Source organism: Eptesicus fuscus, chromosome 16, assembly GCF_027574615.1.
Source record: "Eptesicus fuscus isolate TK198812 chromosome 16, DD_ASM_mEF_20220401, whole genome shotgun sequence".
NCBI classification, from domain to species: domain Eukaryota; kingdom Metazoa; phylum Chordata; class Mammalia; order Chiroptera; family Vespertilionidae; genus Eptesicus; species Eptesicus fuscus.
Window position 1 is genome coordinate 5,786,976 of NC_072488.1, and position 14,127 is coordinate 5,801,102.

The 14,127-nt window shown below is 39.0% G+C and overlaps 1 protein-coding gene across 2 annotated transcripts in view; it reads right to left on the bottom strand.

Moving 5' to 3' along the window:
* Nucleotides 1-14,127, bottom strand: part of SMC6 (structural maintenance of chromosomes 6) — a 55,927-nt gene that overhangs the window by 38,444 nt on the left and 3,356 nt on the right. For both annotated transcript variants that reach the window (XM_054727867.1, XM_028140361.2), the window contains exons 2-7: nt 9,648-9,790; nt 8,949-9,066; nt 6,411-6,516; nt 2,052-2,188; nt 1,461-1,522; nt 457-537 (exon numbers count right to left, since the gene is read on the bottom strand). In XM_054727867.1, the coding sequence (XP_054583842.1) occupies nt 457-537; nt 1,461-1,522; nt 2,052-2,188; nt 6,411-6,516; nt 8,949-9,066; nt 9,648-9,785 (642 nt within the window). In that variant the 5' untranslated portion in view covers nt 9,786-9,790. The remainder of the gene's footprint in view (nt 1-456; nt 538-1,460; nt 1,523-2,051; nt 2,189-6,410; nt 6,517-8,948; nt 9,067-9,647; nt 9,791-14,127) is intronic.

The following is a 14,127-nucleotide window of genomic DNA, read 5'->3' on the forward strand; positions in this document are numbered from 1 at the left end:
GATGACTTATCTTTGGGTGGGTGGTGGGCACACAATGAAATATACAGATCATGTGCCATAGAAATACACATTTGAAACCTATATGGTCCTACTAATCAATGTCACCCCAATGAATTTAATAAAAACTTTAAAAATAGTTATTATAATGTGTGGCTAATCATTCCTTTGTATCTCCTTAAAGATTAATTTTAGAAAATAATAACCCATTCTCCCTCAGAATTAAAAGCCAAAAAGTGGACCAAGAATTTACCAAAAGATTAACATTTCTGGTAGTGTTAATTTAGCATCTTACTTAACAATTTCCTAAATTAGTCCCTATAATAATTACTTTAAATAGGTGGCTTATTAAAAAACCTTCTCAATATTTACTGTGGAAACAAGAATTATGTTCAGAATATATGCTTAACCTATGAATGTGTTCTTTTATTAAGTTCACGTTTACTTGGTGTTCCTTACTTTGTACTTGTCTCCCTCATTTTTAGACTGTAAAAACTGCTTGCTCATCTCTTGTGTTAAAACAGAAACGGGATTATCCACCTGAAAAAAGCAAACAAGCAAACAAAAGGTTATTTTTGAATACGTCAATTTAATGCCTTAAGATAAACAAACTGAATATATACAATACAAATGACCTATGGTGTCATCAAGCCGGCTCAGTATTAGCCAATGGTTAGAGCATTAGGGCAAATATACAAAGAAAAATGTTATAACAGAGAGAAAATGTTTCAATATTTCATGATACTAAAATATATACTACAGTCAAAATTAAATATTCTGCTATTACATGAGGGCACAACTACAAGAATTCTCTGAAGTGTTTTTACTAGGAAGTTTTCATTTCTTTCATCTGTTTTATAGAATATCACTCCTAGCTACTCTTAACTACTGGACAAGAGTCGGGAAAGCCCGAGCATGGGATTCAGCTGACTTGAGATCTGCTTTGGGCTCTGTTTCTACCCTCCTATGTAGCCTTGGGCAGCTTAGTTTCTCTAAATACAAAAAGGTCCAACTCAGTTTCTTTTAAATCAGAATTATGATAAGTATTGTTTCTTTTTCTCACAGCAGTTTTTCAGAGTTCCCATTTGTTGTTATTTCTTCATGAAGACATTATAAAAGAAATGGAAATGCTGGAGTCATTTCTATCTTTTGGAGCAGGGAGTCATTTTAAATAAGCCATTGCTTGGATTCAACCACCTTTGGCTAACAAGTTAAAGTACAGTTAAGGTAATAATAAAGTATATTAAGAGTTCAAATTATAGTTGAAAAAACTTTAAAAATATTACTTGTTTCAAAAAGATTCAGCATCTTATACTTGATACCTCTGGTGCTAGTAACAAAGCAACTGGTATGTTAGAAAATAATCCTGATCCTAAACGACAGAATATGTAGGGCCAGTATAAATGAGAAAAGTTTTAAACTCCTTCATTTTACCATCTGTAAAATACCAACTTAGCAATTACCTGTATGTTAAAATGATCAAGAATTGCAATCAGCTCTTCTTTCCTAGTAGAAACCACGGTGCCTAGTTTCAGGAAAGACAAAATAACCAGACTGTTTCTAGGGCAATAATACAGAAAAAAACTGAGCAGTTATTCACGCTAATCAGGACTCAAGTACCCACAGAGGGAGAGCACAGATGCAGTGATTGTGCTTCTCTTCTTCCCGCAGCTCAACATTTTCTGTTCCTTCTCATCTCTGGCTCCCATAACTCTTAACACTCACTTCCTTTTTAAGTCCTTTCCCACCTTTTGCTAACCAACTCTTTCCCATGTGATGGAAACTATGGGGGTGAAAGGTTTTCAGATGAGAACAAAATGGCATAGCGTATTTGAAACAAACCCAAATTCTGCCAATTGTGGTTTTGTTGTAGAATGTCTGGTGGTACAACTATGTATAATATTAGTATGCATATATACACATATGTATACATACATGCAACCAAGGGAACATCTTACAAGAGGTTTCAATAAATACCAGCATAATCACTTAACTCTTTTAAACTAGATATTTACTAATATTTCATATGAAATGAAAAGAACTTCATAACAAACCTGTTTCACTTTTTAGTTTATAAGATCGACTTCCATCCATGCTGATGTGTTGCTGCACCACTATGGAGTTTCCATACACATTTGCTCTATAGGCATCATCTCCTCTGTTCCTTAAAGTTATCGAGATGTCTGCTGAGCTAAAGCAATAAGGTTAAGTACATGAAGGTACAGTGCAATTACAGTACTAGGTTACTAAATTTTCAAAACTTCCAAGTGATTTGGCTAATTCATTTGAAAAGTTACTCTATTCCAGATATCACACCTAATAAAAAAATTAAAATTGAGTATAAGGGAAGCTTTATAAAAAAGAATTGACTATTCTATCTAATACAGAAACAATTTGTTAAATAGTAACAGCACACATGCTTCAGAAACAATGAGAGACACTCATTTCCCCACACACTACTTGTCTTCAGGAGAAAGGGATGTATACAGGCAATTAGGTGAGGAAGATGCGGGAGGTGGCATAGAGGAAAAGAGCAGCAAGAGCCTGAAGAACGGGAGAGAGAGACTACCTGCCTAGAGGCAAAGGCACAGAGAAAACCAGAGCCAGAAGACACTTGGCTCTGAGGTCTCTCATTTCTGGTCACTTATGAGACCCAATTCTACTTCCTCTTGGAAGCTTCCAAGATATATATCCCGCATCATTACAACAAATCTCCTTTTCAAAAGCACTTCTGAATGGGTTGGTGTATGTGTTTTCTTTTATTCAGAAACTAGAGGCCCAGTGCATGAAAATTCATGCACTGGAGGGGGCAGTCCCTCAGCCCGGCCTGCCCCCTCTCACAGTCCGGGAGCCCTCAGGAGCAGGAGGGGACCCAGCGATCAGGGGAAGGCGACGCCCCATCACACCTCTGCTGCTGTCACTGCCAGCAGCGCAAGCCTCCGCTGGCCCAGGTTACCTGAGCCTCAGGCAGCCCTGGGCAGTTGGGGGGCTGAGGGGACTGGGCACCACAATCTTGTGGCTGTGGGCGCCGCCATCTTTGAGGGCAGGACAGCAATTAGCATATTCCCTCCTTATTGGCTATGGGTGCCTCCATCTTTGCAATGGCGTAAGGGTCAATTAGGATATTCCCTCTTTATTAGATAGGGTACCTAATGAAGACAGCTATGCTCCTGCCAAGTTGTAATTACCAGGAGTGTTATAAGCTAACTGAGTTGGCTCTAATGAAGACTCAAGGCTGAAAATCAATAAAGTATGATCGGGAAGGACAGCTAAACTACAACGCGGTGCAAAAAATGTTTCATTAACTAATACGTTTACCTCATATTAAGTGATGTATCTCATGAAAACATTTATTGATTAATTTTTTTACAGAGAGGGAGGATAGAATCAGAAACATAGATGAGAGAGAAACACCAATCAGCTGCCTCCTGTACGCCCTCCACCAGAGATTGAGCCCACAATCAAGGTACATGCCCTTGACCGTAATCGAACCCGAGACCCATGAGTCCACGGGCAGACACTCTATCCACTGGGCCTCATAAAAACATTTTAAAATAAAGTGATTGCATATGCTGTCTGAATTATCAAAACATCTTTGATTAGCAAACATCTACTTTATTATTTTCATTCCTAGCTTACAGCTTACATTTCAAAGCTACCTTAGTATTGTGAGAACTTCGGAGGCACTGACATCCTATTGCTATATGAATTTAATAAATATAAGAAAGCCAAGTTATTTAAAAAAATGAAGAGTTAAGAAAAAAGCCTCAGAGTATCTCAAAACACCTGTGAAAGGGGAGAAAGACAACTGAGCTGGGTCCTAACTGCTTCCTCCCAACCACACTGACGTGGCTGACGCTGAATTTGGGTCAAGGGCCAAAGTGTCTGTAAATACGGGAGACGCACATGTGAAGACAGACAACTATCAATGAGCTATGACAACACAAACAAGCAGTGCCACGGTAAGCATGTGGCTTCTTTCTCAACTCCGCATGAAACCTCACAAAGGTAACGGGCAGCACACACAGATGGGATCGAGGACCAAGGAAAAACCCGTGTAAAAATACAATGCATCTGTCCCTTCTCTAGGTAGCCAGGTCTTCCACAGGAAGTTCTGTAACCTTGAGTTTTAGTCCTTCCATCCCCCACTCCCAATGCCACAGCTGATGGCAAAATAAGACAGGTACGAAGATCCCACCACCACCAGGGCTGGATCAGGAAGGCTGAGGGAGGAAATGGTGAACTGTCATGTTCTCAAGAGGAACCTGACCAGGCAGGGGCATGAGAGCTGAGCTCACTGTGAGAAGTTTCCAAGGGCGGAGAGGTATCAGAGGATAGTGGAGTCACTGTCCCTGTATAACTGAAAAAGGGCTGGTGGATGGATGGGCTGAACCCCAGGTAAAGGATCTGAAGGCACAGTTCTCTGGTTTCTCCTAACCATGCGGGGCAAGCATTTCTAAGACATCTCTCAGTCTGGGTGTCACAAATGAAGGGTGTAATGTTTGACATGGAGGAAGGAGAGTCCTAAGGCCATCTCACACCTGTGCCAGACAAGGCCATTCCTCAGACACAGTGGGATAGCCACATAGATTTTAGACACAGAACAGACTACAAATAGAACTGGAAAGCTCAATGAGCTGATTCTGTAAAAATGTGATGACAGAATCAGACACTATAAATTAAGGGGAATTTTACAGATACCAAATGTTTTAAATGAGGAAAGGGATGACAGGAATAGTAATGGGTCTGGAAAAGCTGTTTATAGCTACTTTTTCAGACAAGGCCAGTAAAAAGGAGACTGAGCTCACATTAAAGCTTTTAACTGTTATTAACTCTGTTTAATTAAAATATATTGATGTTCCTATCTACAGACAGCTGTGTCCTCAAAAGCTGGTGATTGTGTAAGCTAGCCCTTTTCTTTCTTTCTTCCTTTTAATGGTTTTCCAAGGGCAAGTCTCAGAAAAAGTTTCTGCTTTGGTTCAGGTACCTCCCAAATGGGAAAAAAAAAATAATTTAATTGAGTCATAAATCATTTAGTGATACCAAAAAAATAATTTCTTCCTGAAGCTTCCATTTGAAAGATCAACGCATTATCTGGCTAGGCAGATGAGGTGACTATTTGGACAATTAAGAAATGTATAGTTATATAACGAATTAAAACTGAGTCCGACTATTAACTAAAAAGGGTTAAAATAACTAATTTTTTTTAATTTCAGATGTAATTTTGTTTGGGGACTATGGGGAAGAAGAGCTTGCTGGGCTAAGGCCCAAATAAGAGAAGTACAGACAAGAAAATATGCTGGAGAATTCTTACCAAACAGTTCTTTTCCAAGGCCACGCAGCATGGGAAATGGTTTACTGTGTATCTTTCCCCTGTGTCTCCCGAGTCAGCTTGGAACCCTGGCTCAGGGTTCAGATTCCTAAGGTTTCTGAGAGCTACATCAGAAACTGCAATCCTGATTCACATCCCTCCCTGTTCTATTTTTTTAGTAATAAAATGGGGGAAGTTCAATGGATACGACACTGAATAGAGAAAAGTCTATTATCTGAGAAAAAGGCATCACTATTAGTTATCCAAGTTCCTGATGTTTTGGGCATCGGGCGTATGAGAGGATGAGTACTGGAAGCAGCCCCACTCCGGGAGCTATGACAGTCTGGGACATCTAGTTGTCAGGAGAAACAAGGTCCCTACTGAGCCACCCGAGGCAGTATTAAAAAAATGACATCATCCTGAAGAGAGCTCCTAACAGGCAAAAGGCCATGAGTCTATGGTGACACAAACTAGGCAATTACAATAAAGTTATGTGAAGGCAAGCTGCAACAAAAAACTATGAACTTGAAGTCAAAGTGAGTAGTTATAAGACCATTCACCAAGGGTCAAGATGGACCATAAATAGATTCATGATTGTGGCCCTCAAATCAAACTCATTGGTTCATCACCTGAGTAAAGGATATAAAAATCAGAGGCAGAGAGCAGAATACTCTTGGAATTCTTAAAGAGCTGGAGGCAGAAATTTTGTGCAGGTTCACCTTGGCTGCTCACAGACTCTGCCTTCACCTGTGTCATATCAACGTGGATTTGCCAAAGCTGGGTTTGGAACAAGAGTCACAGTTCAATGTTTATAAATATTGCTTTAAACACAAGTACATAGATTTATCACTGCTCATTCTTCCAGAAAGGACATAGAAACAGGCACTTGGCAATAATTTGCACAAGCTTTCTGTCTGGAGACGGAGAACAGGCACCAGCGGGCCATGCTGGGAACAGGGGCAGAGAAGGAATGGAGAGCTGCGATTCCTGTGCTCCAGTTCTGGGAAGCCACTTCATTTCCTACAACGTCTACTGAACGGGGAAGCTAAAGCAGCTGCTAGTAGGAAAAAACTGAAAAATACAAGTAGAAAGCAACACTTACTTCTGTCCATCTTTCACAAAACCTTTCAAGGAAGATCCTCTATTAGTAGCGATTGCTTTTCCACCAAGGCCGACTATGAGAGCTGTAAGTACTGCACTCTTCCCACCTAAAGAAACAGGCGTTGGAGAAATGACATTCATTAGAGAAAAGGAAGGGCTGACACCTACAATTTGATGTAAAAATTTCAGCATAAAAATGTGAATTAGCCTAACCCTGAAAGAATTACACTTCAATTATAATTTTCTTCCAGTGCCAAAGCAGCAAATGTTAAAAAAAAAAAAAGTGGTATATATAATGAAATATTTAGCTAATGCTATTAGGAAAAATTGATACATTTCAGGAATTAAATTTTTGCCACTGATAAAGAAGTGGAAAAAAATGGTAGCTGCCTTTTCAACCTAAAAATCCCATTGTACTTTGGACGATGTCTAGTCACTGAACTTCCTAACTATACATACATATTTAACTCATCTAATTTTTATGACATTCTAAGTTAAAATTTACTTTTTCCATAAATTCTTAGAAGCCAGAAACTACTTTTAACAACCCTTAAATTCAAGTTCCATTGAGACTGGAATGTTGTCTACTTTATTCAATGCTGTGTCTCCAATATCTGCCCATAACAGCACTCCCATGAATGAACTTACATATGAAAAATTTATCAATCATAAATAAATATTTGGACAATTATTGCTCCTAATTTGAATATTATTCATCAGTTAGCACTTTAAAAGTGTATTTCTTTTTACCCTAAACTACATAAAATATCACAAGCTGAAATTCCAAAACCTACAATTATCCAGAATATGATAACCATTTTGTGCATTCCACCATCAACCAATTCAATCAACTCTTATCGGCCCCTTATCTTCCACAATACAGTCCAAATTAACCAAATATACCACTGGTTGCCCAGCTGGCGTGGCTCAGTGGTTGAGCATCTACTTATGAACCAGGAGGTCACGGATCGATTCCCAGTTAGGGCACATGCCCGGGTTGTGGGCTTGATCCCCAATATTGGGCAAGCAGGAGGCAGCCAATAAATGATTCTCTCTCATCATTGATGTTTCTCTCCCTTCCTTTCTGACATCAATAAAAACATATTAAAAACAAACAAACAAATAAAACACACACAAAATAAACCACTGGTTAACACATTTAGTTCCTGGGATGCCTTTCAAGTCCCTATTCTAACTCTTCCTTCACTTCTAAATTCACTGCCTCCACTACTTGCATTATTTCTTCCTAAGTTTTATTAATAAAATCACTGTTTCAAGAGTTAAAAATAAGAGGAACTAAGGGACCAACCCACTAGTCTTTCTTCACTTACTGTCCTAAGTGACCTCCGTGTAGCACTGATCCCTCTGTCCATTCTCTCTTCTGAAAACACTTCCCTCTTGGCTGAATACAGAGGAGGGAAACCAAGAACTAAACAGGCCGTGGAACTACAGGTACCTAGGTTCATGTCTAGCAGCTGTAGACTTTGGCCGCCTCCTTTCCCTGTATACTGGCCCAGTCAAGCTGGCAACACCTCATGCCTGGCCGGTCTATCACAAAAGTTACATCACTGTTCTTTCTAACTCCTGTGTGGCCAGTTTGTTTCACCAGTCTTGCTCATGTCATCACTTTACTCACAAACTTTAGTTCTCCACTGACTTCTGAATAAAACCCCCACTTCTTTACCATGGCATCCACGATCCTCAACAGTATCACCTAAAACATGACTCTCCAGTGTCAGTTTTTGCCCCTCCCTACCATGTACGATATGATAAAGCCTCTCTCCACAGGCATCTACTTCTACCCCCACATACCTTAACCTTAGCTGATGAGCAATCTTTGCCTGGAACATCTCAGCTTCTTCCCCAATGAGACAAAGTACCAGCACAAATACCAGCTCTCATAATGCTTTCATTGGTCATAAGAGTGAGAAAGTTTCTTTCTTTTTTTTTTTAAGTTTTTTTTTGTTTCGTTTTTAAATATATTTTATTGATTTTTTACAGAGAGGAAGGGAGAAGGATAGAGTTAGAAACATAGATCAGCTGCCTCCTGCACACTCCCCACTGGGTATGTGCCCACAACCAAGGTACATGCCCTTGACTGGAATCAAACCTGGGACCCTTGAGTCCACAGGCCAACGCTCTAGCCACCGAGCCAAACTGGTTAGGGCGAGAAGTTTCTTTCATGTTTGGATGCCCATGGCACTTTTTTCATGCTCTGTTACAACATTTAATAGAAGTAGACACAGGGCTGCCTCAATTACAATAAGGACAGCTTGTCCATTCTTCTATGGTGTGAATTCCAATGTAAATAGATTCCAAAGAATAAACAGGAAATGTTTATCTCTGTTGCATAATGAACCCAGGGCTAACTTATTCTCTTAACGTGTAGAATGGCAGCAAACACTGAAACTATTCATGACCATAGTCACAGACCTAAAGCTCAGATTTATCAGCACTAACAGTCACCTATTTTGAAAAGTTAATGCATTCTAATGTCAATGCAGTGCTCAAATGCACAAAAGAAAGCGAAAGCACTTACTTCCATTGTTGCCAACGACAAAGTTAACATTAGAACCAAATTTGAAGGGTCCAAGCATTGAATGACACATGAAGTTTTTTAGCTGAATACTCTCAATTATTCCAACTTCTGCTGCAGTCTATTAAAAAACAATGGAAGAAGACAATCAATCGGTCCAATTCACTCATTATAACCATCCAAACATCTACAGCAGGAGAAAGATCAGCAGTGTCACCCATGAAAAAAGTTACAGAAAGTAAATAACGTAAACTTCAAACAATGAGTGAAATGAAATTAAGTGGGAGCCTTATATGAGTAACTACTCATTCTAAATTCCTTAGGGAATCTAATAAGCAAATCACAAGGTTTCTTAATGTAAATAATACTAATATTTAAACAGAAAATTTCCTGTTAGAGGAAGGCTGTCTTGCATTGTAGGAAACTATTTCCCAGAGTAGCTGTATCATTTTATATTCCCCTTTTCAAGTCTTATCGGAGGTCTGTCAATTTTATTGCTCTTTCCAAAGAACCAACTCTTTGTATCACTGTTTTTCTCTACTAATTTTTCCTAATTAACAAAAACTTAATAATTAGTCAGGTTATTTTACCTCAGTTTTTTAAAAGTCATATTGCTTTTCCTGATATTGAATTATCAGGAATATGACATATGAACCAGACATGAGAAACATGCTAATAAAAAAAAAAAAGTTTTGCACTTACCAAAGTAGAGGTACCATTAGTGAAGGGATCTGGATATTCATCTTCATCACCATCTTTATCAAAATCCTCCACCTCTTCTTGTCTTGGTCTTTTGGCATTTTCAGGAGAGCAGAAATTCTCTTCCTTTCTTTTGGCCATCAGGTCTGAACAAATTTTAACATATTATTGTAACAATGAAATAAATCAAGTATAGTATCCATATGATTATTCCACATACATTCAACTTAACAAAATGGACCAGACGAAGCTTACATTGTAAGTACTACGCTCATTCATTTTGACTTTAAAAAGGTAAAAAAGTCATCTGCATGGAGAAAGGGGTCCATGAGCAGAAGAATGCAGGTGTCACTAGAGGCTAGAAAGGCAAGGAAACTGATCCTTCCCTAGAGCCCCCAGAAAGGAACACAGACCCACTGCCGCCCTGACTTCAGCCCAGCGAGGCAGGTCAGACTTTTCCCCTAGAGGAGTATAAGGTAATACGTTTGTTTGTGTGTTTCTAAATCATGTGCATATGACATACTAGTTGATTTTACTTCCATTATTTATGGCCACCATTTTACTGATATGGGCCTACCTAAATAGTTTGACTCCTAAATTCACAAAAGGTAAAAGATTTTGTGCAACCATGGTTTCTAGTTTCCCAGATGTTTTAGAGATGGCATAATGCCTTCTGAAATTATTCCAGAGCAATCATCCAACTTTTACAAGTTATAGAGTAACAGTCAATCGGATAAAACTTTTTTTAAAATTATTCTCCCAAGGAAGTATATTTTGAAGCAGTTTTGCCTAGCACCAGTAATTTCCCTTAACCGTTCCTTAAAGAAAGTGCATGCTGATTGACTATTTTTTACCAACAGACTATAAAATTTATACCTGGAAAATGAATATATTTAAAATTACACAAGATTTTCTAAACATATGAAAACTGCACTTCAAGTCACAGCTGATAGTCTGTGACTAAAATTAAATGTTGTGACTACTCTGATTGCTGCTTTCATTTTTCTCTTTAAAATACATTTAAGACCTCAAAAGAGAGGTACCTAATCACTGTTTGCTGAATAAAGAGAAAAATCCTTGGCACAGGTAATCAAAAGTTCCTAAGATACAAGAAAAGAATATGAGAATAGTTTTAGTCTCGATCAATTTCAGTCTCTCAAGTACTTCATACACCATAGCAACCCTGTTTGTGCCCGGTGCCGGGGCAGCAGTACATTAAGTGAGATTTTCTCTTTTCTGAATTTGGACTGAAAGGCTGTAGTCAGTCCTCCCTAGAAGTGATGACATGAACACAGGTCAAGAAAGCCAGTCCTAAGTGCATGTGTGTGCGGGGAGAGGGGGGGCTAGTGCAGCCGTGTTACAGAGCATGAGTAGGTGTGCTGAAACAGCACAGGGACTCTAGAGGAAGGGCGTGGAAGAGAAAAGGAGGGCGAGGGAAAGACACTCATGCAGTGATGCTTTTAAAAAAAAAACACCACTGCTTTCCAAACTTACATTGACAGAACCAATTTCAGAAGTATTGAATGCCTATGCTTATTTTGGAGGAACTATTCTGGAGAACAATCTTTGCCAAGTCTGTTATTATGACAATTTATTAAGTGAAATCAGTAGTTCTCCCATCTTTTTAAAGCTCTGAAATCACCTCTATAACATGACATTTAAATGTGTTTGGAAAGTGAGAAAGAACTAGGCTTAAAGCTAATTAGATAGTGGAGACTGTTTTAAGTTACCATTATGAAATCATCTCACTTCCTATCTTGTATATTGGGTTTTTACAGGTTCACTATATCTTCCTGAATTGGAAAATAAATTTTTTCCATAATTTTTACTTTCCAAAATATTGATAATTTAGAGCCCCAAATATACTACACAAAATCACCGTATATTTTATAAATCTTCAAACATAGTCATGACTCCTTTCATGCAAATTCTATTTCATTAAATTTTTAACATTTCCCCCCAAAATTATTCTTTGTTCCACCAAATCTAGCTTTTCTTCAATGGGAATATTTTAGTATTTATTCATATGTTTTATACAATCAAATATAAGGGGTATGCAGTGAGACTAGATCTCCCACAGCACAAGCTTAAAAAAGGACAGAGACTTCCGCTTCCATAAAGATGGAATAGGTGTATTTTTCCCGATTCCTCCTGCTTAGTAAAACTAAAAACCTTGAAAATTATATATAAAAGAAATATAAGACTCTGAAAAAGAAGGCGGCAGATTGGCTAGGGACCTCAGCACCCAAGGAATGACACCCTGGTGATTTCCCTGAGTTTTTGCTTTGCTTCAAATTTCAGATTTGGAGAAGACAGCAACTGGGGAAACACAACAGGTGTAGGTGCAGGAGGTGGGAGACAGGGGAGCTAAGGAAAGCTGTTCTCTCCAGCCAAAGAATCAGGAAAAGGGCCCAAACAGAGAGCTTTCTGGCAAGAAGTGCTCTACTCCAGCCAAATACCACTGAACAAACAGTACCCCACGCCCCACGCCCCTACACCAGCGAAGGCCAAGTGGGTAACCTGGTCTTCCACTGGTGAGGCTAAAAGGAGTCATCTCAACCTCCCAACTGGGCTGTTGTCAGAGAAGGCCATGCAGGCCAAGGGGAGAACCATGACAATGACTTCAGTGGAGACACCTAAAGAGCTGAGACATTTACCCCATCAGGCAGCAATAGGGTGCCACTTACTCCCAACTCCCCTTGCATGGGTCAGAGGAGGCCTTTTACTACTGCCCGAGAGGTACCATGTGGAGAGCTGGAACTTCCACTCTGGCTCAGCTGTCACTGTGGCTAAGGAAAGAGCTCGGGTAAGTTCTAGATCAGAGTCTCTATGTCCATGGCCCAATACCGTAGGGCAGCAGTTCTCAAAGGTTATGGTCTCTCAAAAGATACTATAGTACTCAAAGAGCTTTCGTTTACATCTATCAACATTTACCATATTATAAACTGTTAAACTTTTAAACAACACACAAGTACACATTCTATTAGTCGTGAGAGCAATGACATCATCACGTCTTATAACCTCTGGAAAGCTCCACTGTACATTCAAAAGTGGATGAAAGTGAAAAGGGGAAAGAACATCTTACTATTATTACAAAACAGTTTACCTTGTAGACCCTGCGAAAGTCTCACAGATGCTGTTGTAGGAGACACTGTAAGCAAATCCATGACACAGGGCCATTATTTACAAGGCAGAGCCAGCAAAGGAAGTTAGAACAGCAGAAAGGCTGACCACAGAATGACTTGCAGACTTGTATTCCAAGTGTAGCCCAAGGACCAGCAAGCAGCCTCTGTATCTCCTTGGAATGTGTTCGACTGCCAGGATCTCAGGCCACACCCCACAGCAAATGAATCTGAATCTTCATTTTAGGAAGACCTCAGATGATTCATAAGCATATTTAAGTTTGAGAAGAACTATTGTAAACAACATTAAAGGACTTGGACTTTTTCCTATCCTGAAGGCAATGCTGAACCTAATTTATCATGATATACTATGTGTCACTCAAAAGGTATATTAGTTAACATCCAAAGGACTTTTAACCTCAACCAATGTCTTTAGAAACATTACCATTACAGTCACAATTACATAATACTCCAAAATCTTTATTTTACATATAATTTAATGTTTATTTTGAATCTCTTACACAACTCAAAACTTGAAAATCAAATATATTCTTCAAATTTAATAACAAGAATCAATGAACATATATTTGAATATATTTTTATTGATTGCAGAGAGGAAGGGAGAGAGATAGAAACATCAATGATGAGAGAAAATAATTGCCTCCTGCACGCCCCACACTGGGGATCAAGCTCACAACCTGAGCATGTGCCCTGACTGAGAATCAGACCTTGATCTCCTGGGTTCATAGGTCAACACTCAAGGCACTGAGCCAAGCCGACTGGGCTCAATCTATATTAGTTTCAACTTGTTGCTAATTTAAATTCCCTAGAATGCCACCAAGCCATTTCCCCCCAACACTTTCTTCTCTCCCACCCATCCGCTATTCATTTCTCAATTACTGAGCAGTAATTCATTTATTATAGAAGAGCAAAGAAGAAAAAATTACTTTTAGGTTTGCACAACATTAAATGCCCTTTTAGATACTGTTCTTATTAATGCTTAATAACATGATCTTAGCAGGCACTCATAGAGCTGCTGACTGGTTTTAGAATGTTACCATTCACAGAAAACGGCAGTTTTTCAAATGAAACTGGGGGGAGAGAAATGAACAAAGGTGCGTGTGATAAGCTTCTTACAGTGAATGTGAGATTCCACACTGCACAGAAGGTAGTTCGCCACAGGAAGACGATGTTTTTTATTTGCTGTGCTTAGTCTGGGATTTGCAGTTTGCTACTAGGTTGCCATGGTAACTTGCACCTAACAGACACTGAAGGATCCTACCTCTTATACTAGGAATCACTTTGTGATTTAATGATAATGGATTTTTAAAATCACATATAAATGTCTCAAGAGGTAGATA